This window comes from Kogia breviceps, chromosome X (genome assembly GCF_026419965.1).
Source record: "Kogia breviceps isolate mKogBre1 chromosome X, mKogBre1 haplotype 1, whole genome shotgun sequence".
NCBI classification, from domain to species: domain Eukaryota; kingdom Metazoa; phylum Chordata; class Mammalia; order Artiodactyla; family Physeteridae; genus Kogia; species Kogia breviceps.
Genome location: NC_081330.1, coordinates 19192398 through 19217724, shown reverse-complemented (window position 1 = coordinate 19217724; position 25327 = coordinate 19192398). Strand labels below are relative to the sequence as shown.

Sequence of the window (25327 nt, the reverse complement as noted above, 5' to 3'; positions counted from 1 at the left end):
GCTTTGGTCTGGTAGAGTAGTTTTATATATATACAAAATATGGCCTTAACCCACATTCAGCATTACCATATGTCTCTCTATTTGCTGCTGTAGCTTTTTCAGCTGGATACTATACTAAAATGGTTATTTTACTACAGGCCTGAGGCTGTTGCATAGTTGGGGACAGCTGGAGAGCTTTTCGGTTAGTAATGTCCTTTGAATTGCTTTATTGTCTAAGTCATGGAGAGCTTTTCAGTTAGTAATGTCCTTTGAATTGCTTTATTGTCTAAGTCAACTTCTTCTGGAGCCTCTTCTTTGAGGATCCTGAAGGATTCTAGTCCTAAAATAATTTCCTTTCACAGATTCTTCACTTGGGTTTACCTAGTTTTTAACTTGTAGGCTCGTTATGGTGAGGAGGCGTGGTGAAGATTGAATTTTAGAACAATATGCTCTGTGGTTTCTTTGTTCTTTTTTTCTAGCTGAGAGGATTTAGTTCCAAATGACTAGTTTTTCACATTTAACTACAGAAATCTTCTGTCAGTAAAGAGGCTAGTAGATAATATGGCCAATTAAAATTAATATTTAGGTATTTTTTTCCTATTAGACATAAGATTTTATCCTTTAACATTCGGTTCCTGAGTCTTTAGAGTTGATGATTCTCCAGAAAAAGACTTAAAATGTTTTTTCTTTAGATGTTTGAAATGATTGAAGGAGAAATAGCACATTCTGAATTTATATGGAATATTGGCAGTTATACAGAATAATAGGATATATTACAGTGTGTTTTAGAAATATTTATTTTAATTGTATATGTTTCAGTACTGATTTGGAACCTAGAAATATTTGAGTTTCTTTATTTTCATAAGCTTTGTGGTTCATTTCTGTAGTCAGTTCTCTGACATGCTTCCCTTTCTCTGATAGCTCAGCACTCTGTTCTCAGAAACTGGTACCTCTTACAAGCAGACCTTTCTTTTTTTTGTTCATTTTTACAGATGAAACTCTTTTAATTAATATGATATGTGGGGTAGTGTCAGGAGTGATATCTTCCACTATAGCCAATCCCACCGATGTGCTAAAGGTAAGAGAAGTCTGGCAGCGTTGGATGTATGCAGTGTGACACGAAAAGAGCATGAGCTTTAGTCAGATTTGGGCTCAGATCCCCACTCCGTCACTTGCCAGCTGTAAAACCTTGGGCAAATCACTTAACTGCTTCAAGCCTCAGTTTCCTCATTTGTAAAATGAAGATAATTCAGTATGTATTGCATAGGATTAAAGATAATACATGTAAGCTGTTTATCATTGTACTTGGTAGGTAGTTGATGCTTAATAAATAGTAGTCAATTTATTATGATGTACATTAATCCATTGGTCTTCAAACTAGAGTATGCAAACCTTTATAGGTTCTTTCCAAGGGGGCTATGCAATTTTAAGGGAATCAGTTTCCAGATCCCTTACTTTCTTTGTACCCTTCTCAAAAACTGATCTGAAAATGAGCTTGTGTTTAGAACAGCCCTTGCCCCACTTTACAAAAGAAAGACACATTCCCCCACTAATTCCAAATCATAGTATGGTATATTGACCTGTGGTGTAACCTGGAGTATCAGAAAAAGGGATAAATTGAAATACAGTATTTAGAGAAGCCTCCTTTGATAACTAATTGAAATACCATAAATCTATAATGTCACTATCTTTTCCTGTCTTATCCATATTTCTATTAAGGACGAGATTTGGCTTTAAAATGATATATTTTGGCCTATTAGAGATATTCTGAATTCAGAACCAGAACAGTATAGGTTCGTGGTGCTGAGTTTTTTACAATGTAATTGAATTTCTTTCAGATTTTATCAAAATTCAGAATGAAACATTTATTTAATAATATCAATAATATCAATCTATATCTTATTTAATCTAATAATCTAACTTAATCTAATAATAGCAATCTGCATCTTATTTTTGAGATAAAATGGTTAACATTTTTTACTTATTAACTCATTTAAACTTTTGATAATTAAAAGCACTAATTATATGATTAAAATGTGTAAGAGGATCCCAAGTTTTAAAAAATCATTTTAGGGGGAATGTGAGAAGAAAAAGTAAGAGAACATAGTTTTATTTATTTGAAACCACAAGTGGCTAAGTTGGTGGCAGGGAGATCTATTGTGATTCAGAGTTTTGAGAACCTGAGAGAGTGACTTGCAAAACAACACACATGAAAGAAACCAGTGGTGGTTGATGAAGAAATGATATGAAATGATATTTCTGGGTTAAATTGAGAATACTTTAGCTACAGAATTTTTATATCACTTTAGATTTACAGAACAAGTATTTTGTTGATACTTGACGATATCCTAAAACTCTAAAATATTTGCAATATAATACACTGGTTAGAATATGCTTTTCAAGAACAATAATATTTAATTCCCTAAAACTTCCTTTGTTATCCATCAGGATCCTAAACTTAATCATATAAGTGGTTCACTTCAATTTCCTGTTGCTCTGATCTGTCTGGTACAATTACAACCATTGACCAATGCTACAATCACCCTTTTCCTTTCATATCCTTAGGTAGAGCTGAGTGGTGAGTGGTGCTGGGGCGTGGAGAGTCGGGGGTAGTCACAATCCTATATAGGAGTTATAATCACAGTTGGGCTGTTTAATCCTTTCACTTATCCTTGAATAGATCTTTCTCTGAACTACGTGCTGCTTCCTTGCCTTTGTGTATGTAGTTCTCTTTTTGCCTGCAATGCCTTTTCCCCCTTTCCTCATGAATTTACCCTTCAAGACTGCTCAGGAACACGGCCAAGACTAGGACAAGGGAGATACTCCCCTTGGGTGCAAAATGTAAGGGTGTGCCAAAAAAACTCAACAATCAAGAGAAATAACATTTTTATGCAATATTTTTCAAAAATTAAAATGAATGTGAAAAATTCATGATGAACAAAATAGCAATGTTTTGTACAATCCATCTCACTCGCTCTAATCCCGCCCTGTTGGATCCTGTCCTTAATTACAATTTTGATACTTGGTTCATCATGGGTTTTTGTGCATTAATTTTGATTTTTAAAAATACCACATTAAGGTATTATTTATCTGGATTACTGAGGTTTTTTACATCCCGCCCCCCACTACATTTTGTGCCTGAGGAAAGTGCCACACTTGCCTCACCCTCATCCCAGCCCTGGTCAGGAATCACCTGCATAAAGAAGTCTTCTACTTACCATAGGATATTTGTGGTTTCAGTTTGTCTTTGTGATAGTTTCTATTGCATTTTAATTTGGTTTAGGTTTTATTTCAAAACTCTTAGTAGTAGCAGTTGACTTTCCGCATAAAAACATGCTGCTGTAACATGACTTACCAAGAGCATTTATTAAAACCTAGAGTTATGCTTCATGAAAATCAGGCCTACATTTGAGCCACTAGTACTTAGTGACTGACTACTATGCTCTATATGTGCAGTTGGTGGGAAATTGTACCAAGTCTTTTACATGGCCTTTTAACGCTGTATCTCCTTTTTTGTGCCTCTCAAAGGCTACTTTGCAGAATCCAGTATCATGCTTTTTACAAGTAAAACTCAATTTAAGGTCTTATAAGCATTAAACTATATTTTAAACTTTTTTCTGCTTTTTATACTTCAATAAGCAATGCATGTTTAATGTAGTAAAAAGTGGAAGGCAGGAAAAAAACACAAAAGAGAAAAATGCCCACTTGGAGCTTCATCACTTAGACGTAAGCCACTGTCAACATTTGAGTGTGTATGTTCAGTCAGTCTCTTTGTTGAACATATGGTTATTTTTAAGTCTACATGTTTTTGATAAAAATGATATACCATACATACTGCTTTGCAACCTGCTTTTTCTATTTAGCAATTAATTGTTGACATTTTCCAATATCCACAAATATTATTCTACAATAAAATTTTATGGCTGCAGAGTATTCCCTTAAATGGATATATCATAGTTTATGCAACTAATCCTTTGTTGTTATTTTTGGACATATAGGTTGTTTATAGTTTTTCACTAAACTAATCATAGTTTAAATGGATTCTTTTCTACCCCCACAGAGTACTCATTCTTTCTTTTCCCCAAATTTTCTTCCAACTCCAGAAATGATGGGCTTAGTGTGAGGAATGTGAGGCTGATAAAAATCGTCTTTATAAAATATACTTTGACACAAATTACATTCTTTCTATATGTAGCTTAAGTCATTAATTTCATCATAACAGTAAGCTGTTTTTTAATTCCCAAATACTGTTTTCTTCATTTTAAATGAGTGAAACATCTCATTTTGGTTCTCTGTCAAAATAAAATGTTCACCTCTTCCGATTTTAGATTCGAATGCAGGCTCAAGGAAGCTTGTTCCAAGGCAGCATGATTGGCAGCTTCATTGATATATACCAACAAGAAGGTACCAGGGGTCTGTGGAGGGTGAGTACTCTTTTCTTGGTATTATTCTTTACACAGTTGCTAGAATTTGCAAAGATTACCTTTTATATAAAGCCATAAAATTGTGAATTGTTGGGCTTCCCTGGTGGCGCAGTGGTTGAGAGTCTGCCTGCCGATGTAGGGGACACGGGTTCGTGCCCCGGTCCGGGAAGATCCCACATGCCGCGGAGCGGCTGGGCCCGTGAGCCGTGGCCGCTGAGCCTGTGCTCTGCAATGGGAGAGGCCACAACAGTGAGAGGCCCGCGTACTGCAACAAACAAACAAACAAACAAAACAAAAAAAATTTGTGAATTGGCACCTTATACTAGGTAAGATTCTTGGTAACCTAAAAAATAAGGTAAGGAGCTCCTTATCAGCTATGAAAGAACCAAAACTTATCAGTCGTCTTTATTTCTGCTTAATGTTTGGGGATTGAATGTGTGAGAGAAGCTATATTGTTTGAGATAGCCATTTTGATTTGTTCAAATTCACAGTGAGTTTAATTTTTCAATATATATTTTTGCCAGTTTTGTATTAACACAGCAATGTATGTTTATGGTAGTCTCTGTAGTGCTTATGATCAAAAGTTATTGCCTAAAACAACTTTTTTTAACATTATAAAAGGTAAAAGATGTACTATAAAATGTTGAGAAAATATATAAAAGATAAAAATATCCAGTAGTCCCACTAGCTAGAGATATCACTGTTAACATTTTGTCATATTATCTTCCAGTCTTCTATCTATACTTTTTAAAATATTTTTGTTCCTGTAATTTTTTATACAGTTTTAATCACTTAGGTTTGTAATATTAAATAAGACTACTAATAGTAGAGAGTAGAGTGGGAAATCCATTAATAGACTTTTAAAAGAGAGAGCTTTGCTTTTATTATTTCTTTATAATTTTCCCTAACTACTTACTATAAAAATTTTCAAACATACAGACAAGTTGGAAGAACAGAACAATGAACACCTACATAGCTGGATTAAATGACTCAAAATTTGGCCCTATTTGCTTTATCTACTTATGTATATACACACATGCACACATATACCCATACACACACACACACACACACACACACACGTACACACTCTTTTTTTTTGTTTAAGTAATGAGTCTCTCTCTTTCCTTTTTTTCCTAAACTATTTGAAAGGAAGTTGCAGACATCATGGTACTCCCCTAAGTACTTCATTATGCATCTCCTAAGAATAAGGACATTCTCCTACATAATAACAATACCATTGTCACACCTAAGAAAATTAATAAGTCCCTAATATCTAATACCCAGTCCATATTCAAATTTCCTTTATTGATGAGATCAGGTCAGTTTTCTTATATAAAATGTTTCCTTGCATTTCCCCTGTATTTCCTGTAAGCTAGAAGTTAGATCTGTTGGCTTGATTAGATGTATGTTAAACACTTCTGGTAAGAGAACTTCATAGATGACACTATTTCATATGCATCACAGCAAGAGACACAAAATGTTAGTTTGTCCCAAAATTGGTGATGCCAAGTTCGTTTACTTGTTAAGATGATGCCTACCAGGTCTTATCATAGTAAAAGATACATTTTTCCCCTTTGCAATTAGCAAGTAATTTGTAGGGTAATATTCTAACAACGTGCATATATCCTATTACTTAATGACCTTTCACCAAATGATCTTAGCATCCGTTAATGATCCTTGACGTTTGCTTTTTGATAAAAAGCACTTGGAGGTACACTTTCTTTTCCTTTTTCTTTCTTTCTTTTTCCTTTTTCTTTTTCTTTTTCTTTTTTTTTTTTTTGCCACTGCACGGCATGCGGGATCTTAGTTCCCTGACCAGGGATCGAACCCGCGCCCCTGCAGTGGAAGTGTGGAGTCTTAACCACTGGACCGGCAGGGAAGTCTCAAGGTACACTTTTTTGATTAGTCTAATTTAAAACCAGAAAATGGAACTAACTAGAACTTTTTTCACAAACTAAGGCTAAGGAAAAGACAAAGACAGAACAATAAATAGAATTGGAGATTTTGTCAGGGGAACATAGCTACTTTGTTTTAATTAAAATAATATTTTAATTGTGTTTAAATACATATAAAATATCACATTTTTGTACAACCAGTCTCCAGAATTCTTTTCATCCTGCAAAACTGGAACTCTACCCATTAAACAACAACTCCGCATTTCCTCTTCCCCTAGTCCCTGGCCACCAACCTTTTATTATCTCTCTATGAATTTGATGGTTCTGGGTACCTCATATAAGTGGAATCATACACTGTTTGTCTTTTTATTACTGGCTTATTTCACTTAGCATAATGTCCTCAAGGTTCATTCATGTTGTCACATGTGTCAGAATTTCCTTTTTAAGGCTGAATAACATTCCATTATATGCATATACTACATTTTGTTAATCTATTCATACATTAATGGACATTTAGTTTGTTTCTATATCTTGGCTCTTGTGAATAATGCTGCTGTGAACATGGATGTGCAGATACCTCTTCAAGACTGATGTCAATTCTTTTGTGTATATACCCAAAAGTAGGATTGCTGGATTGTATGGTAATTCTATGTTTAATTTTTTGAGGAACTGAACATAGCTACTTTTATGATCCAGGCTATTTACTTCATCCAGGCATGTAAGGAGAGGTGAAGTATATTGTGTTATGTATTCTTTTGACACAGACATGTATTATTTACATATTAAAATATGGGAATCTTTTTTTCATTTCAACAAGGAAATATGTTTACATTTTTCTTCAAGCACACGTCTATTTTGTTTTCCTGCTTTGATTGTAACATGGGTACTGGAAACATTTCACTTTCACTGGAAACACTTCACTTTCTTCCAAACTCCATTGTAAGAAATAACAACAGGAGTACAGTAATAAAGAGTAACTGGCACTTAGGTGAGAGTTGGACAGACAGTAGCGTAGTGAACTGGAGAGCACTTGCCCTGTTCATTGCTGTCGTGCACCACGTGAGTCCAGTGTGGCCAAATTTTCTGGGCTTTCAAGAGAAGCTGGAAATTTGCATTCCTGTGTGAAATATCCATTCCTGTGGTTTTGGTTTTGGTTTTGTTTTATGTTGACAGCTAATTCAGCATTCTAAGAAACACTGTTGTAGGCCACAAGAAACACTGTTGTAGGCCACACAAAACATGTCTGTGACCTGAATTCAGCCCGTGGGGCCTTATGGTTCACCAAATTAGTCTTCTGAGGCCATCTTCTAACAGAGTTGAGTCAGGTGGAAGGATCAGAGAGGAAGGTACTGCTGGGCCAGCCAGCCTGATCAGCAGAATCAAACATCTCCTGATGACAGCACAGCTACATCACTTCCACTTTATAAATGGAGTTTGGGAATTTAGAGATGATTGAACTCTTCAATTATAACAGGTATCACAGAAAGCAGTTGTTCCCCATGGTATGTTATTTTCAGTTTTTTAAATGATATTTAAATTGAAACACAATTGTAAAAGTAAAACATTCCTGGGCTTCCCTGGTGGTGCAGTGGTTAAGAATCTGCCTGCCAATGCAGGGGACACGGGTTTGAGCCCTGAGCTGGGAAGATCCCACATGCCGCAGAGCAACTAAGTCCGTGCACCACAACTACTGAGCCTGTGCTCTAGAGCCCACGAGCCACAACTACTGAGCCTGCATGCCACAACTACTTAAGCCCGTGCGCCTAGAGCCTGTGCTCCGCAACAGGAGAGGCCACCGCAATGAGAGGCCCGCACACCACAACGAAGAATAGCCCCCGCTCACTGCAACTAGAGAAAGCCCGCGTGCAGCAACAAAGACCCAACACAGCCAAAAAAAAAAAAAAAGTGAAACATTCCTTGTGAAAATTTTTACAAATATTTGGCATGTGTGTGTATACCTTTTCCCCTAAAGTTAGAATAATACTATAAGTAATTTTATGTCTTACCTCTTCAGCATTATGGGCATTTTCTCGTGTCATTCATATTCTTCAAACACAGAACTTTTAATGCTCTGGCAGCCCTATGCTGTAACGTGAGCTGTGTTAGGAATACTGTACTAGTGAGTGAAAAGCTGGTAGTGTTATCACAGGAGGACTCATAAGGAGGTACTCCTTTGCCTTGGCCTTCTCCCTAGCTGCATCATACCTTTGCTGTCATCCTAGTGTGTCCCTTCTGCACATCCTAAATTCTGTGAAATAAACTTGAAAGCTCTCTTCTCCCTATTGACTTTTGCTTCATGGTTTTATTTTTAATGACAGCTTTATTGAGATAATTCATATACCATAAAAATGTGCCATCTTAAAGTATACAATTTAATGTTTTTTGGATATCCACAGACATGTGCAGCCATCACCACTGTCTTAAGTTTAGAACATTTGTATCACCACAAAAAGAAACCCCATATCCGTTAATAGTCACTTCCCATGACCTCCAACCTTCCCAAACCTAGACAACCTCTAATCTAGTTTCTGTCTCTATAGATTTACCAATTCTGGCGTTTCATGTAAATGGAATTGTACAATATGTGGCATTTATGACTAGCTTCTTTAGTTTAATGTACTGTTTTTAAGTTTCATCTATGTTTTAGCATTTATCAGTACTTCATTTCTTTTTATGGCTGAATAATAATTCCATTGTATATATATATACCACATTTTGTTTATCCCTTCATCAATTAATAAACATTTGGGTGGTTTGTACTTTTTGGCTATTATGAATAATGCTGTTATGAACATTCATGTACAAGTTTTTGCATAAATATATGTTTATAATTTTCTTGGGTATGTATCTAGATGTGAAATTGCTGGGTCATGTAGTAATTCTATGTTTAACTTTTGAGGAATTGCCAGAGTGTTTATCACAGTGGCTGCCCTATATTGTATTCCCACCAGTAGTGTATAAGTGTATATCTTCTTTGGGGAAATGTCCATTTAGATCTTTTGCCCATTTTTTAATTGGGTTGTTTGTCTTTTTATTGTTGAGTTGTAAGAGTTCTTTATTTTGGATACTAGTCCATATATAATATATGATATATACTAATCCAGATATATGATTTGCAGATATTTTCTCCCATTGTGTGGGTCATCTTTTCACTTTCTTGATGGTATCCTTTGAATCACAAACATGTTTAATTGTGATAAAGTCCCATGTATCTATTTTTTCTTCCGTTGCTTGTGCTTTGGGTGTCATATCAATGGTTTTATTTTTTAGTACAGTAAGTGAATTGGAAATTGATAAATGTTCCAGTATTAGCTATTGATTTGAAGGAGTAATAACCCCTATACTTCAGACTTGGATTTTTTCTGTTATTTTAAAATTCCTGACTTACTTTGTTCACTTTTAGACTTATGTCACTACCAGTGTAGTTCCTTGGTGTCTCATGTCACTTATGTTTTGTAGGGTGTTGTCCCAACTGCTCAGCGGGCTGCCATCGTTGTGGGAGTAGAGCTACCAGTCTATGACATTACGAAGAAGCACTTAATATTGTCAGGGGTGATGGGAGACACAATCTTAACTCACTTTGTGTAAGTATGATATGTTGTACTCATTCCATATGTTCAGTACTTTAAGCACAAAAAGCACCTTTCACTGAAGTCCTCATGTAGAATTGATAATGGGTACATATGGTCTAAATACCTTTTTCTCTCTCATCACCAGAGCTCCAAGCCTTCTGATACAGGTACAGAGATTCCAGATGCTATGGGCACTTTGGTACTTGGGGGCAGTGTCTAATACAGTAGCCTATCAGATGTCTGTAGGATTTACATTGGTTCATACACAGCCTCTGTATCTAATAAACTCATCCATTATTTGCTTTGGTTAATTTTGGATCAGAAAGCAAATTTTCTCAATGAGAAACAGAATAAAAGGGTGAAATTTTATAGGGCCTGTGAAACAAAACCACAGTTTTGGGCTGAAGACTGTTGCTAATTTCATCCTACATTTTCTTCATCTTGCAACTTTTATGATATTTTACTACTCATATGCATTTGGCATATGATGCTGTGGTTTGAAAAATTTGCATAACTAATAAATGATGCATAATACTTCCTGCTTAGGGAACTTGCTAGACTTATATAAACTGTCCCCTTTAAAAAAAAAGGCTATCTGAATTTTGGATTGAAAAGTGAAGGGGACAACTTTTGAATAATGTAAAGATTAGCAAAGATTTGCTTTCTCTTTAGGTTGTAATGAAAGGGCAAGTGCCAGGTTTTATCTGATGAGTCTGACTCATTGTACATTTATGTTTGGACTAATTTCAGTTTAAGCGGGCAGAGGTGGAAGTGGGGCAGTCTATCTTCTTAAAGTTTTTATCTTTAGTTCCAGCTTTACGTGCGGCTTGGCTGGGGCTCTGGCTTCCAATCCAGTTGATGTGGTTCGAACTCGCATGATGAACCAGAGGGCAATTGTGGGACATGTGGACCTCTACAAGGGCACTTTGGATGGTATTTTAAAGGTACGCACACTGTGGACTTGGACTGTATTTTAAATTTCCCTTGGTATCTCAGACCTTCTTGCAGTCTTTGTTCTTAGTTGCTGCATTTCATTCTGAAGGTGGAAGAATCATTATGTCTATTTTTAGTAGCCTGTCAGAGTAATTCCTAGGTAGGAAAGCTGTCTCCTTGGCAATCTGCTGATGCACAGTGGTCCTTAATATTATTATTCCAGTTTGAATGCTTAAGACTGCAGGATACTTTTATCAATAGCATCATGTAGAATTACTGATAGAAAGGACTTAACATATCCCACATTTGCCCATTTCAGACAAGGCAGAGATGCTGTAATAGAAAATCTGGTACTTGGTTTCCGTTCAGCATTGTACTGTTGTTCACGGTTTGGCTTTGAAAGTTTCTGCTATGTTATGTTTGTAGGAAGCTGAATATCATACATGTATTATGTATTATATAATTATTCGTGATAATACTTCCACAAAAAACAAATTTGGAGCTAAAATATGATATTGTCATATGATTTCTCAGTTTAGTTAACAACTATTATCTATCAGGCACCATTTTAGTGCGTACAGAGAAATTACAGTGTGCCGCACGTATACAAACAGATAATCAACACATCTTGTCAGGTGATAAACTCGGGTCTATGGGAGGAAATTTTAGTCCAATTTGGAAGTTTGGGATAGGTTTCCTGTAGATGGAGGCATCTAAAATCATAGTTACTCACATCTGTTGAGTGCTTTACTGTGTATCGGGGACTGTCCTAATGAGACTTTCATGTATTCATACATTTAATCCTCACCATTACAGAATTCTGAAGTGCTAAGAGATTAACTAACGTGCCCAAGGTTTCACAGCTAGTAAGTGGGAGAGCTGGGATTTCAACTCAGACCATTGGCTTCAACCCAACATTCTTCACACTGTGGTGCCTTCCTCATGTTGGTGGCTGAGGGTTAGTTAGGTTATAAAGGATATTGAATGCTATGCTGAGATGCTTGGACTTAATTGTTTTACTTGATGAGGAGCTATTGAAAGGTTTTAATCAGGTCAGATTTACATTTTAAATAGATCATGCTGGCTTTGTGGAGACAGTTGTTCTCAATCTTAGATGCACACTGCAGTCATCTGGGGAACATTCACAGCTTCTGCACCCACCTTAAACCAGTGACCTCAGAACACCTGGGGTGGGAGACAGGTTGTCAGGAGTTTGAAAACTCCTCAGGTGATTGCAGTGTTCGCCCAAGGTTGAAAACTATTAATCTAAGGGGATAAGCCTGGAACAGTGGTTCTTAAAACTTTAACATGCATCTGAACCACCTGGAAGGCTTGTTAAAATGCAGGTGGCTGGGCCCCATCGCCAGATTCTGATTCAATAAGTTTGGAGGGCTTCCCTGGTGGCGCAGTGGTTGAGAGTCCGCCTGCCAATGCAGGGGACACGGGTTCGTGCCCCGGTCCGGGAAGATCCCACATGCCGTGGAGCGGCTGGGCCTGTGAGCCATGGCCGCTGAGCCGGTGCGTCCGGAGCCTGTGCTCTGCAACGGGAGAGGCCGCAACAGTGAGAGGCCCGCATACCCCCCCCCCCCAAAAAAAAAAAGTTTGGAGAAGAACCTGGGAATTTGCATTTCTAACCAGTTCACAGGCAGTACTGATGCTGGTAGTCTGGGACCACACTTTGAGAACCACTGACCTAGAGGTAGGGAAACTGATTAGAAGGCTCTTATAGTAGTCTGAGCAAGAGACGATGAGAGCCTGAACTTGAGCATGAATAGTGGGGATAGAGTTGAGAATAATTTAGTTGATCAAGTCAACAGGATTTTGTTGACTTGATATGGAGAGGTGTGGGAGAAAGAAGGTGTCAAAGATAACTTCCCGGGTTTTGGCCTTGGTGACCATGTAGTGACATTCATTGACAGACGCATTACAGGAAGAGGAGCAGGTGTTGTGGGAGACATCACAGTTTTGGATGTTTAGTTTGAGGAGCACCCAGTGAATATATTTGGATATCTTAGTCTTAACCTGGGGGAGAGTTCAGGGGTATAGATAAGAACCTGGGGAAGCAGTAGTGTATAGGTGTTACATACTGGAGGGGGAGGCCAAGGAGAGCAGGTAGAGGAGTTCACAACTTTTGTGCTTTCCTAGTGCACTGGAGTATTATAAAACTCCTTGCATTCATTAACAGTGATTCACAGAAGCAGTGGTTCTCATACCCTGGGGAGTAAGAGTTTGGCAAAAGACCCCCTTTCTATTTCTGACATGCTCACCCTTCCACTTGACAGTCACTGGTATAGAGAGAAGAGTGGGGCCAAGGAAAGAACTCTGGGGAAATACCAACTTTTAAGGGCTTGGCAGACGAGGAACCCGGGAGAGACACCAAAAGGTAACGCTTCAGGGAATTCCCTGGCGGCCTAGTGGTTAGGACTCTGCGCTTTCACTGCTGAGGGCGCGGGTTCAGTCCACTGTTGGGGAACTAAAATCCCACAAGCCATGTGGTGCAGCCAAAAAAAAAAAGAGAGAGAAGAAAAAAAAAGATAACAGTTCAGAAGATACGAGGAAACTTACAACAGAGTAGTGTCATAGAAGCCAAGGGAGTAATGAGCTTCAGGAAGGGATGAGCAGTTATTTAATGCTAAATGGAATAGAGAGATCCAGTATAAGGACTGCAAAGTGTCTGCTGGATTTAATATTTTCTAGAGGAGGTTTGCTGGATTGGTGTTTGTAAAAGTCAGATTGCTGTGCATTGAAGAATGTGTTTAATCATTCATTCATTCATTCCAAAAATGTTTGTGTCTTCTGTGCTAGGTACTGTTCTAGGTCGATGAACAAAAAAGTCCTGGCCTTCATGACATTTTAATTCTAATAGGAAGAGACAGATAAACACATAGGAAGTGAGGATAAGTAGACAAGTATAAAATACTCTTTCAGGAAGGTTGGCTAAGAGGAGATAGAGGGTATAGTAATATAGTAATAGCATTTATTGAATGCTTATTATGTACCACACACTAGAGTATATCCTTTAACTCCTACCAACCCTATAGAGTGGATAATATCTTTGCCATTTTATACAGGAGAGAACTCAGGTTCAGAGTAGCTAAGTATTTACCCAAGATTATACACCTAATAAGTGGCAGATCTGGGATTTAAATCAGGGTTTGTTTGATTCCAGAGTTTATACTTGTAACCACTGTGTTGTATGGTATTGTCAGAAACATATTTTCATGTTGACAGTAACCTTTAAGTACTTACATTTACTCACTTATTCACTTACTTGCTATTTAAATTCTTTAAAACAACTTTGCTCTTTATTATCATCATACTTTTTAATTTTATCTATAAGAGTGCCATAACACTTTGGTGAATGGAATTATGCATTCATCTCTGACGTAGAAATGAGCAGCTGCAAATCTCATCCTGTTACCTCTATATTAAAACCCTTGAATGGCTTCTCTTTGATGCAAGGTCCATATGATTTGACCCCTTTTTACCTCTACAGCCTTAGCTTTGCTACCTTTATTCTGTATTCCAGACATACTGAACAAGTTCTAGTACTAGACTTTTCTTTCATTCCCAAGTTTTCACCCATGCCATATACTTTGTTAGATGGCTAGCTTCTACTCATTCTTCAGATTGCATTATTTTTTCATAAAGGCCTTCCCTGACCATTAAACTGTGTGTGTGTATGTAGTTTTATATACTTGCTCTGTCATAGCATTTAATATAGTTTAAAAAACATATTTTTTGATGTTTTTTTAACTTCATAAGATTCATAAAATTCACCTATTCAGAGTGAATAGGCTTTTGGTATATTCACAGATATGTGCAACCATCATCACCACAGTCAATTTTAGAACATTTTCACGACCTCAGAAAGAAACCCTGTGCCCTTTAGCTATTACCTCCCTATCTTCCCAGCCCTAAGAAACTACTAATGTACTTTTATCTCTGTAGATTTGCCTATTCTGGATATCTTATATAAATGGAACCATACAATATGTGAGCTTTTTGACTGGCTCATTGCACTTATCATAATGTTTCAAGGTTCATCCATGCTGTAATATGTGTCAGTACAGGCATACCTCAGAGGTATGCTTCCAGACTACCATAATAAAGCAAATGTCGCAATCAAGTGAGTCACATGAACTTTTTGGTTTCCCAGTGCATGTAAAAAATTATGTTTACGCTATACGGTAGTCTATGAAGTGTGCGCTAGTATTGTCTTAAAAAAAACAATGTATATACCTTGATTTGCTAAAAAATGTTAACCATCACCTGAGCCTTCAGTGAGTCATTTCTTTGCAATAGTAACATCAAAGATAACAGATCACCATAACAAATATAATATAATGAAAAAGTTTGAAATATGACAAGAATTACCAAAAGTGACAGAGAGATGCAAAATGAGCAAGTGCTGTTGGAAAAATGGTGCTGATAGACTTGCTCCATGCAGGGTTGCCACAAACCTTCAATTTGTTAAAAATCCACTATCTGCAAAGTGTAGTAAAGTGAAGTGCAATAAAATGAGGTATGCCTGTACTTTGTTCCTTTTTATGGTTGGGTAATATTCTGTTGTATGGCTGTATCACATTTGTTACATTTTATTGTATAGTTGACCCTTGAGCAACATGAGTTTGAACTGCATGGGTCCATTTATCTGCAGATTTTTTTCAAGAGTAAATACTACGGTACTGCACAACCTGTGGTTGGTTGACTCTGTGGATGTAGAGGGCTGAAAATAAATTATACTAGGACTTTTGACTGCACGGAGGGGCGGTGCCCCTAAACACCTGCATTGTTCAAGAGTCAATTGTAATTGCTTTAAAAGCAATTACAGTCTACTGTCTGCCCAGTGGACTCTTAAGTTCCGTGAAGGCATGGCCATATGCATCTTGTTTATCACTTTATCCACAGCAAATTATTTGTTGAATGAATGTATAACTTCATGAAGTAGCCTCTCATCTCTGTATCTACAGAAGTTCTTGCTTGTTTTCACTCAACTGCCTCAAGCCAAAAAGTGTGCGTCCCAGTTCTAATGTTTGGAAGAAGTTAGTCCCTGTTTTGGAGCTCTACAGGGATTCATATGGCTCATGAGAGTGTTAGAGGCTCTGTGTGTGTGTGTGTGTAAAAGTTTGTGTGTTCATTTACTCAACAAATATTTATTCAGATATTTAGTGGAGACTTTACTGTGCCAGACAGTGTTACGTGGTGGGATAGAATGGTGAAGGAGACCAACATGGTCCCCGCGTTCCTGGAGATTACATTCTAGTTGAGGGAGACAGACAATGAACACACAGATAATAAACAGTGTAATTTCATTATTCCAAATCTTTTTTTGGTCACGCTGTGCAGCATGCAGAATCTTAGTTCCCCAACCAGGGATAAAATTCCGTGCCCCCTGCGTTGGGAGTGCGGAGTCTTAACCACTGGACAACCAGGGAAGTCCAATAAACAGTATAACTTCAGATGGAAGTAAATACTATGAAGAAACTAACACAGCATAATGAGATAGTGACTTGGTGATAGTGGTGGGGGGTACTTCAGCTAGGATGGCCAGGGAAAGGCTGTGAGGAGGTGACATTTGAGCAGGGGTCTGAATGATGAGAAGAAGGTGGCCATGAGAAGATCTGAGAGAAAAGCATTTCAGAAAGAGGGAGTGGGTACAAAGGCCCTGAGTTGGGAATGAGTTGGACGTGTTCAAGGGTTAAAAACAAGGCTGGTATGCTGCATGTGATGAAGGAAGGAAAAAGTAGTAGGAAATGAAACTGGAGAGAGAAGCAGGGGCTAAATCATGTAGGTCATTAAAGAAAATTTGCAGTTAGAATGAAATCCACCAGGAATTCATTGGAGAGCTTTAAACAGGAAAGTGACTATCTGATTTATAATTTTAGAAGATTGCTTTGGCTTCTCGGTGGAGATTGTAGACCAGTTCCAGGTGAGAGGTGATGGGGTTGGGTTGTATCTCTCAGGCGCCTTATCTTAGCAGTCTATGATTCTAGGTTATTTGTATCCAGGATTTATTTTGGTTGATTTTCACGATTTTCCAACATCAATTTTGGTCTGAGACCTATAGCATTTGCTGATGATCCATTGGGGCAAGCACATTACCACTATGCTTCCATAAATAGTGCCCTTACTATGTTACTATTTGCTTTAAAAATGATTAATAAGGATAATCATATTGAGTGTTCTTAATCTATAGGATGGGATAAGGAACATTTAGAAGTCTGGATTCTCATATTGTTGTCTTATCCAAATATATTCATTCATTTTTTAGTATAGTGGTGGGTTTCACTTCACCAGTGGGAAGGCAAAATAACATTTTTTTCAATGTAGAATACAATGCCTAACACACAGGAATTACTTAATAGATATTTATGCATTAAACAGGAACTGTTTCTGTTGGCAGAATTCAATACACATCATCAATTTATGACCTTTGGTATGCATTATTTGTCATTTAATTCTTTGTTTTTGAATTTATTTTTTTATACAGCAGGTTCTTATTAGTCATCCATTTTATATACATCAGTGTGTACATGTCAATCCCAATCGCCCAATTCATCACACCACCACCACCAGCCCCTGCCACTTTCCCCCCTTGGTGTCCATACGTTTGTTCTCTACATCTGTGTCTCAATTTCTGCCCTGCAGACTGGTTCATCTGTACCATTTCTCTAGATTCCACATATATGCATTAATATATGATATTTGTTTTTCTCTTTCTGACTTACTTGACTCTGTATGACCATCTCTAAATCCATCCACGTCTCTACAAATGACTCCATTTTGTTCCTTTTCATGGCTGAGTAATATTCCATTGTGTATATGTACCACATCTTCTTTATCCATTCATCTGTTGATGGGCATTTAGGTTGCTTCTATGACCTGGCTATTGTAAATAGTGCTGCAATGAACACTGAGGTGCATGTGTCTTTTAGTTTTGTGCATGGTGTTAGGGAGTGTTCTAATTTCATTCTTTTGCATATAGCTGTCCAGTTTTCCCAGCACCACTTATTGAAGAAACCGTCTTTTCTCCACTGTATATCCTTGCATCCTTTGTCATAGATTAGTTGACCATAGGTGCATGGGTTTATCTCTGGGCTTTCTATCCTGTTCCATTAATCTATATTTCTGTTTTTGTGCTAGTACCATATTGTCTTGATTACTCTAGCTTTGTAAACTCATAGAATGAGTTTGGGAGTGTTCCTGCAATTTTTTGGAAGAGTTTGAGAAGGATGGGTGTTAGCTCTTCTCTAAATGTTTGATAGAATTCACCTGTGAAGCCATCTGGTCCTGGACTTTTCTTTGTTGGAAGATTTTTAATCACAGTTTCAATTTCATTACTTGTGATGGGTCTGTTCATATTTTCTATTTCTCCCTGGTTCAGTCTTGGAAGGCTATACCTTTCTAAGAATTTGTCCATTTCTTCCAGGTTGTCCATTTTATTGGCATAGAGTTGCTTGTAGTAGTCTCTTAGGATGCTTTGTATTTCTGCAGTGTCCGTTGTAACTTCTCCTTTTTCATTTCTAATTCTACTGATTTGAGTCCTCTCCCTCTTTTTCTTGATGAGTCTGGCTAAAGGTTTATCAATTTTATTTAGCATCTCAAAGAACCAGCTTTTAGTTTTATTGATCTTTACTATTGTTTCCTTCATTTTAGAAAATGTATTTTTGATCTGATCTTTATGATTTCTTTCCTTCTGCTAACTTTAGGGGATTTTTGTTCTTCTGTCTCTAATTGCTTTAGGTTTAAGTTTAGGTTGTTTGTTTGAGATTTTTCTTGTTTCTTGAGGTAGGATTGTATTGCTATAAACTTCCTAGTTAGAACTGCTTTTGCTGCATCCCATAGGTTTTGGGTCATCGTGTTATCCTTGTCATTTGTTTCTAGGTATTTTAAAAATTTCCTCTTTGATTTCTTCAGTGATCTCTTGGTTATTTAGTAACATATTGTCTAGCCTCCATGTGTCTGTATTTTTTACGTCTTTTTCCCTGGAATTGATTTCTAATCTCATAGTGTTGTGGTTGGAAAAGATGCTTGTTATGATATAAATTTTCTTAAATTTACTGAGGCTTGATTTGTGACGCAGGATGTGATCTATCCTTTAGAATGTTCCATGTGCAGTTGTGAAGAAAGTGTAATATGCTGTTTTTGAATGGAATGTCCTATAAATATCAATTAAATTTATCTGGTCTGTTGTGTGATTTAAAGCTTTTGTTTCCTTTTTAATTTTCTGTCTGGATGATCTGTCCATTGGTGTAAGTGAGGTGTTAAAGCCCCACACTATGATTGTGTTACTGTCGATTTCCTCTTTTATAGCTGTTAGCAGTTGCCTTATGTATTGAGGTGCTCCTATGTTGGGTGCATAGATATTTATAATTGTTATATCTTCTTCTTGGATTGGTCCCTTGATCATTATGTAGTGTCCTTCCTTGTCTCTTGTAACATTCTTTATTTTAAAGTCTATTTTATCTGATATGTGTGTTGCTACTTCAGCTTTCTTTTGATTTCCATTTGCATGGAATATCTTTTTCCATCCCCTCAGTTTTAGTCTGTATTTGTCCCTAGGTCTGAAGTGGGTCTCTTGTAGACTATCTATCTATCTATCTATCTATCTATCTATCTATCTATCTATCTATATATGGGTCTTGTTTTTTTAAAAACAAATGTATTTATTTATTTTTGGCTGTTGGGTCTTCATTTCTGTGCGAGGGCTTTCTCCAGTTGCGGTGAGCGGGGGCCACACTTCATCGCAGTGCACAGGCCTCTCACTATCACGGCCTCTTGTTGAGGAGCACAGGCTCCAGATGCGCAGGGTCAGTAGTTGTGCCTCATGGGCCCAGTTGCTCCGCAGCGTGTGGGATCCTCCCAGACCAGGGCTCGAACCCATGTCCCCTGCATTGGCAGGCAGACTCTCAACCACTGTGCCACCAGGGAAGCCCTGGGTCTTGTTTTTGTATCCATTCAGCTAGCCTGTGTCTTTAGGTTGGAGCTTTAATCCATTCACGTTTAAGGTAATTATTGATATGTATGTTCCTATTACCATTTTCTTAATTGTTATTGGTTTGTTTTTTTAACATCTTTATTGGAGTAAAATTGCTTCACAATGCTGTTAGTTTGCTTTCTAACAAAATGAATTAGCTATACATATACATATATCCCCGTATCTCCTTCCTCTTGCGTCTCCCTCCCACCCTCACTATCCCACCCCTCTAGGTGGTCACAAAGCACCAAGCTGATCTCCCTGTGCTATATGGGTTCTTTTTTGTAGGTTCTTTTCTTCTATTGTGTTTCCCACTTAGAGAAGTTCCTTTAGCATTTGTTTGTTTGTTTGTTTGTTTTTTTTAGCGGTATGTGAGCCTCTCACTGTTGTGGCCTCTCCCTTTGCGGAGCACAGGCTCCAGACATGCAGGCTCAGTGGCCAGGGCTCACGGGCCCAGCTGCTATGCGGCATGTGGGATCTTCCCGGACCGGGGCATGAACCCGCATCCCCTGAATCGGCAGGTGGACTCTCAACCACTGCGCCACCAGTGAAGCCCTTAGAATTTGTTGTAGAGCTGGTTTGCTGGTGAATTCTCTTAGCTTTTGCTTATGTATAAAGCTTTTTATTTCTCCACTGAATCTGAATGAGATCCTTGCCGGATAGCATAATCTTGGTTGTAGGTTCTTCCCTTTCATCACTTTAAATATATCTTCCTACTCCCTTCTGGCTTGTAGAGTTTCTGCTGAGAAATCAGCTGTTAACCTTATGGGATCCCTTGTATGTTTTTTGTCATTTTTCCCTTGTTGCTTTCAATAAGTTTTGTTTGTCTTTAATTTTTGTCAATTTGATTATTATGTGTCTCGGCATGTTTCTCCTTGGGTTTATCCTGCCTATGACTCTCTGCACTTCCTGGACTTGGGTGGCTATTTCCTTTCCCATGTTAGGGAAGTTTTCTACTATAATCTCTTCAAATATTTTCTCGGGTCCTTTCTCTCTCTCTTCTCCTTCTGGGACCCCTATAATGCGAATGTTGTTGTGTTTAATGTTGTCTCAGAAGTCTCTTAGGCTGTCTTCATTTCTTTTCATTCTTTTTTCTTTATTCTGGTCCACAGCAGTGAATTCCACCATTTCTGTCTCCTAGGTCACTTATCTATTCTTCTGCCTCAGTTATTCTGCTACTGATTCCTTCTAGTGTGTTTTTCATTTCAGTTATTGTATTGTCCATCTCTGTTTGTTTGTTCTTTAATTCTTCTAGGTCTTTGTTAAACATTTCATGCATCTTCTCGATCCTTGCCTCCGTTCTTTTTCCGAGGTCCTGGATCATCTTCACTATCATTATTCCGAATTCCTTTTCTGGAAGGTTGCCTATCTTCACTTCTTTTAGTTGTTTATCTGGGGTTTTATCTTATTCCTTCATCTGGTACACAGTCCTCTGCCTTTTTATTTTGTCTATCTTTCAGTGAATGTGGTTTTCCTTCCACAGGCTGCAGAATTGTAGTTCTTCTTGCTTCTGCTGTCTGCCCTCTGGTGGATGAGGCTATCTAACAGCCTTGTGCAAGCTTCCTGATGGGAGGGACTGGTGGTGGGTAGAGCTGGCTGTTGCTCTGGTGAGCAGAGCTCAGTAAAACGTTAATCTGCTTGACTGCTGATGAGTGGGGCTGGGTTCCCTCCCTGTTGTTTGTTTGCCCTGAGGCGACCCAGCACTGGAGCCTACCTGGCTCTTTGGTGGGGCTAGTGACAGACTCTAGGAGGGCTCAAGCCAAGGAGTACTTCCTAGTACTTCTGCTGCCATTGTCCTTGTCCCCACCGTGAAACAGAGCCACCCCCCTCCCCCCGCCTCTGCAGGAGACCCTCCAACACTAGCAGGTAGGTCTGATTCATCCTCCCCCGGGGTCAGTGCTCCTTCCCCTGGGTCCCGATGCACACACTACTTTGTGTGTGCCCTCCAAGAGTGGAGTTTCCCCCAGTCCTGTTGAAGTCCTGCAATCAAATCCCGCCAGTGCTCAAAGTCTGATTCTCTAGGAATTCCTCCTCCCGTTGCCGGACCCCCAGGTTGGGAACTGACATGGGGCTCAGAACCTCCACTCCAGTGGGTGGACTTATGTGATATAAGTGTTCTCCAGTTTGTGAGTTACCCACCCAGCAGTTATGGGATTTGATTTTACTGTGATTGCACCCCTCCTACCATCTCATTGCGGCTTCTCCTTTGTCTTTGGATGTGGAGTATCTTTTTTAGTGAATTCCAGTGTCTCCTGTCTATGATTGTTTAGCAGTTAGTTGTGATTCTGGTGTTCTCGCAAGAGGGAGTGAGCGCATGTCCTTCTACTCTGCCATCTTGAACCAATCTCTGTGTCATTTAATTCTAATAACCATTCAGTTGGCGTATGTAGGACTTCCACTGTATAAAACAGAAAACTTAAACTCAAAGTATTTTACACTATTCCTCATCTAATCCTCTGGTCATTCACATGAGGTCAGCCATGGCATTACATACACAGAATTTACAGTGATGAAACAGATTCAGAGAAGGACAGTGACTTGCCCAACTCCACTTCCCCTACTCTGCTTTAGTTTTCTTATTAGTACTTATTATTTTTTTGTGTGTGTGTGGTACGCGGGCCTCTCACTGTTGTGGCCTCTCCCATTGCGGAGCACAGGCTCCGGACACGCAGGCTCAGTTGTTGTGGCTCATGGGCCCAGCTGCTCCGCGGCACGTGGGATCTTCCCGGACCGGGGCACGAACCCGCGTCCCCTGCATCGGCAGGCGGATTCTCAACCACTGCGCCACTAGGGAAGCCCCAGTACTTATTATTTGTGAATATAATATATATCAATTTATGTATTCGTTTGTCAGCTCCACTAGAGTATGCACTCCATGAGGGCAGGGAATGTATGTTACCTGTGGCTGTGTAACAAATTACTCCAAAACTCAGTGCCTTAATACAACATGCATTTATTATGTCACAGTTTCTGTGGGTTAGGAATTCAGCAGCAGCTTAGCTGAATGATTTCAGCTTAGGCTCTCTCATGAGGTAGTAGTCCAGATGTCAGCTAGGGTTGTAATCCTCTGAAGGCTTGACTGGGGCTGGGGCATCTGCTTCAAGGATCACTCATGTAGTTGTCAGCAGGAAGGCTTTGTTCCTCTCTGGCTATTGGCTGGAGGGCTTAGTTTCTCACCACATGGGCTTCTCTTCATGACATGGCAGCTGGCTTCCTCCAGAGTAAACGATCAAAGACAGAACAAGGCAAAACCTTATTATATACAAAACGTCTTTTACAGCATAGCATTGGCAGTGACGTAGTTCACTACTGCCTTACTCTATTGGTGACACAGACCAATCCTGATATGTTGTGGGAGGGACTACACAAGGGTGTGAATAACTGCAGTTGGCTTTCATCGGGGGCCATCTTGGAGGCTGGCTACCACAGACACTTTCTCTCTTGTTTACTATTACTATTATCCCAACGTGGAGAAGAGTACTTTGCATATTGTAGGTCCTTAGTAAATATTTGTTGAATGAGTGGGTGGGTGGATTTAGAACACAAAATGTATGTCTTTAGAAAAAGGACCATCCATGGATCCTAACTTGTTGGGGAGGGGCATGGAAGATGAGTACTAAAATAAAAATAATTGTCAGATGTAAAGTGTAAGGAGAATTCACTCTTATTTTTTTATTATATCTTTCCTTCAGATGTGGAAACATGAGGGCTTTTTTGCACTCTATAAAGGATTTTGGCCAAACTGGCTTCGACTTGGACCCTGGAACATCATTGTATCCTTTTGGAACATGAGAATGAAAGTACATGCTTCAAGCTCCTAGGTAATTCTAGGCTATAGGAAGGAAAATTTGATTATTTGAAGCCTTTAGGCAAGTGAGAATCTATTCAAGCATTCTAATGGTGACCACTGCAAGTGGAACTAAGTGCAGAAATGGCTTTCAGTTGGAGTGTAATACAAACTAAAGGGATTAGAAAAGAAATGCCAAAGTTTCTTTTCCTCTTTAAAACAAAACAACAACAACAAACACAGCCAAATCTGGAAGGGGCTAGGAAGTTTTGGGAAACCCTCCTAGGAGATGCCCACAGGAAGGTCCATGCTGAGGTAGTCCATATTTCCTACCCCTAAGTGTATGACTAAAATAGCTGGGGAAATAATAAGACAGAAAACACTCATAGAGCAAAAGAATCCAGAGCGAAGCAGGGCTCTTTCCTCATGGATGACCCTCCTTCCTTTAGCTGTGTTTGAGTGCCTCCTATGGGCAGAGCCATGAGTTGCATAGTGTGTGTGGTGGTGTTTGTACAGTGGTGAGCACTTCAGGGTTAAAAAGTAATCCTTGCCCTTGTGGAGTCTATAGGTTAAGGGAGATAGTATCTCCCTCCCTCCTTGGGATTCCTTTGATCACCTAATGTCTGTAACAGTTACTCTAGCACTGAATTATATGTTGTTGATGTTCTTGGATATTTGTGTGTGTGTGTGTGTGTGTGTGTGTGTGTGTGTGTGGCCTGTTTGCCCCTGAAGAGTATAAATATGTTAGAATTTTAATATGTTTATATTGCTAAATGCCAACAATCAAAGTTGGCACATGGTGGGCACTCAACACATGCTTGATTTGCCAGGTATTGTTTTAAAAAAGACTTTTAAGCAAATGCAACTTAGAATAGCACAGACTAAGTACCTCAATTTAAGAGAATGCAATGCACAATTTTAAAACCGGGTTTGACTTTCAGTATCATCCCAGTGATCTTCCATGACTTACTCTTCAGTTTTTTATTACATACGAGCAGCTCAAGAGGCTTCAGATCTAAGGACTGAATTATATGTGAGTCAAGCCCTGCCAACCTTTCTACTCTTTTTTTTCCCCTTTTCTGTGTTCTAATGTATTTTGACAAAGTTGTAAGTGTTTACTGAACCATTGGTCTCCCAAGGCCCTCCTGATGGAAGAATGATAGGATGGTTCAAAATTGCTCATGTGTTTGTGTTGCCATGTGAACTTTTCCCTGAGAGGAAGTATTAACATTGAGACTCTGGCCCCAGATTGGTATCTTCTGTGAAGATGGATACTGATAGATGACACACAAAATGACCTTCTCTTCAAATGTGGGTTAAATGCAGTTTGTTAGCCCCAGACTTGGGCTAGAGAAGAAGGCATAGGCCAGGGCAGTTACTGCTATTTATGTTACAGACCTCGGTTCTCATTAAAATATTTATTGGCAGAATAACTTTGGCTTTGTCTTCATTTACTGTTTTCTCATTTGCCAAATCTTTAATTTATATTCTATTCTCCAGAAAGCAATAAAGAGAAGGTGACTATGAAGTTGAATCTGGACCCGCAAGTTTCCACACATAAAATGCTGAAAGAGGCTTAAAATAGAACTCTTGTGTCCAGTGTTCTAATTGTCTTACAGGCAAAAAGTTCTGGCTACTTTCTTGTACCAGAATAGGGCCTGCCACATTGTAGGCACTAATATTTGTGAGATGAATACCTTAGTTCTTCATCTTTATCCATTCATTCATTTGTTCCACAAACATTTATTGTTATC

At 38.6% G+C, this 25327-nt stretch overlaps 1 protein-coding gene across 4 annotated transcripts in view; it reads left to right on the top strand.

Annotated features, from left to right (window-relative positions):
- Positions 1 to 25006, top strand: part of SLC25A14 (solute carrier family 25 member 14) — a 35449-nt gene extending 10443 nt beyond the window's left edge. For all 4 annotated transcript variants that reach the window (XM_059050967.2, XM_059050966.2, XM_059050969.2 and 1 more), the window contains 6 exons: positions 972 to 1057; positions 4308 to 4403; positions 9761 to 9885; positions 10682 to 10817; positions 23479 to 23559; positions 24551 to 25006. In XM_059050967.2, the coding sequence (XP_058906950.1) occupies positions 972 to 1057; positions 4308 to 4403; positions 9761 to 9885; positions 10682 to 10817; positions 23479 to 23559; positions 24551 to 24592 (566 nt within the window). In that variant the 3' untranslated portion in view covers positions 24593 to 25006. The remainder of the gene's footprint in view (positions 1 to 971; positions 1058 to 4307; positions 4404 to 9760; positions 9886 to 10681; positions 10818 to 23478; positions 23560 to 24550) is intronic.
- The last annotated feature ends 321 nt before the right edge of the window (positions 25007 to 25327 follow it).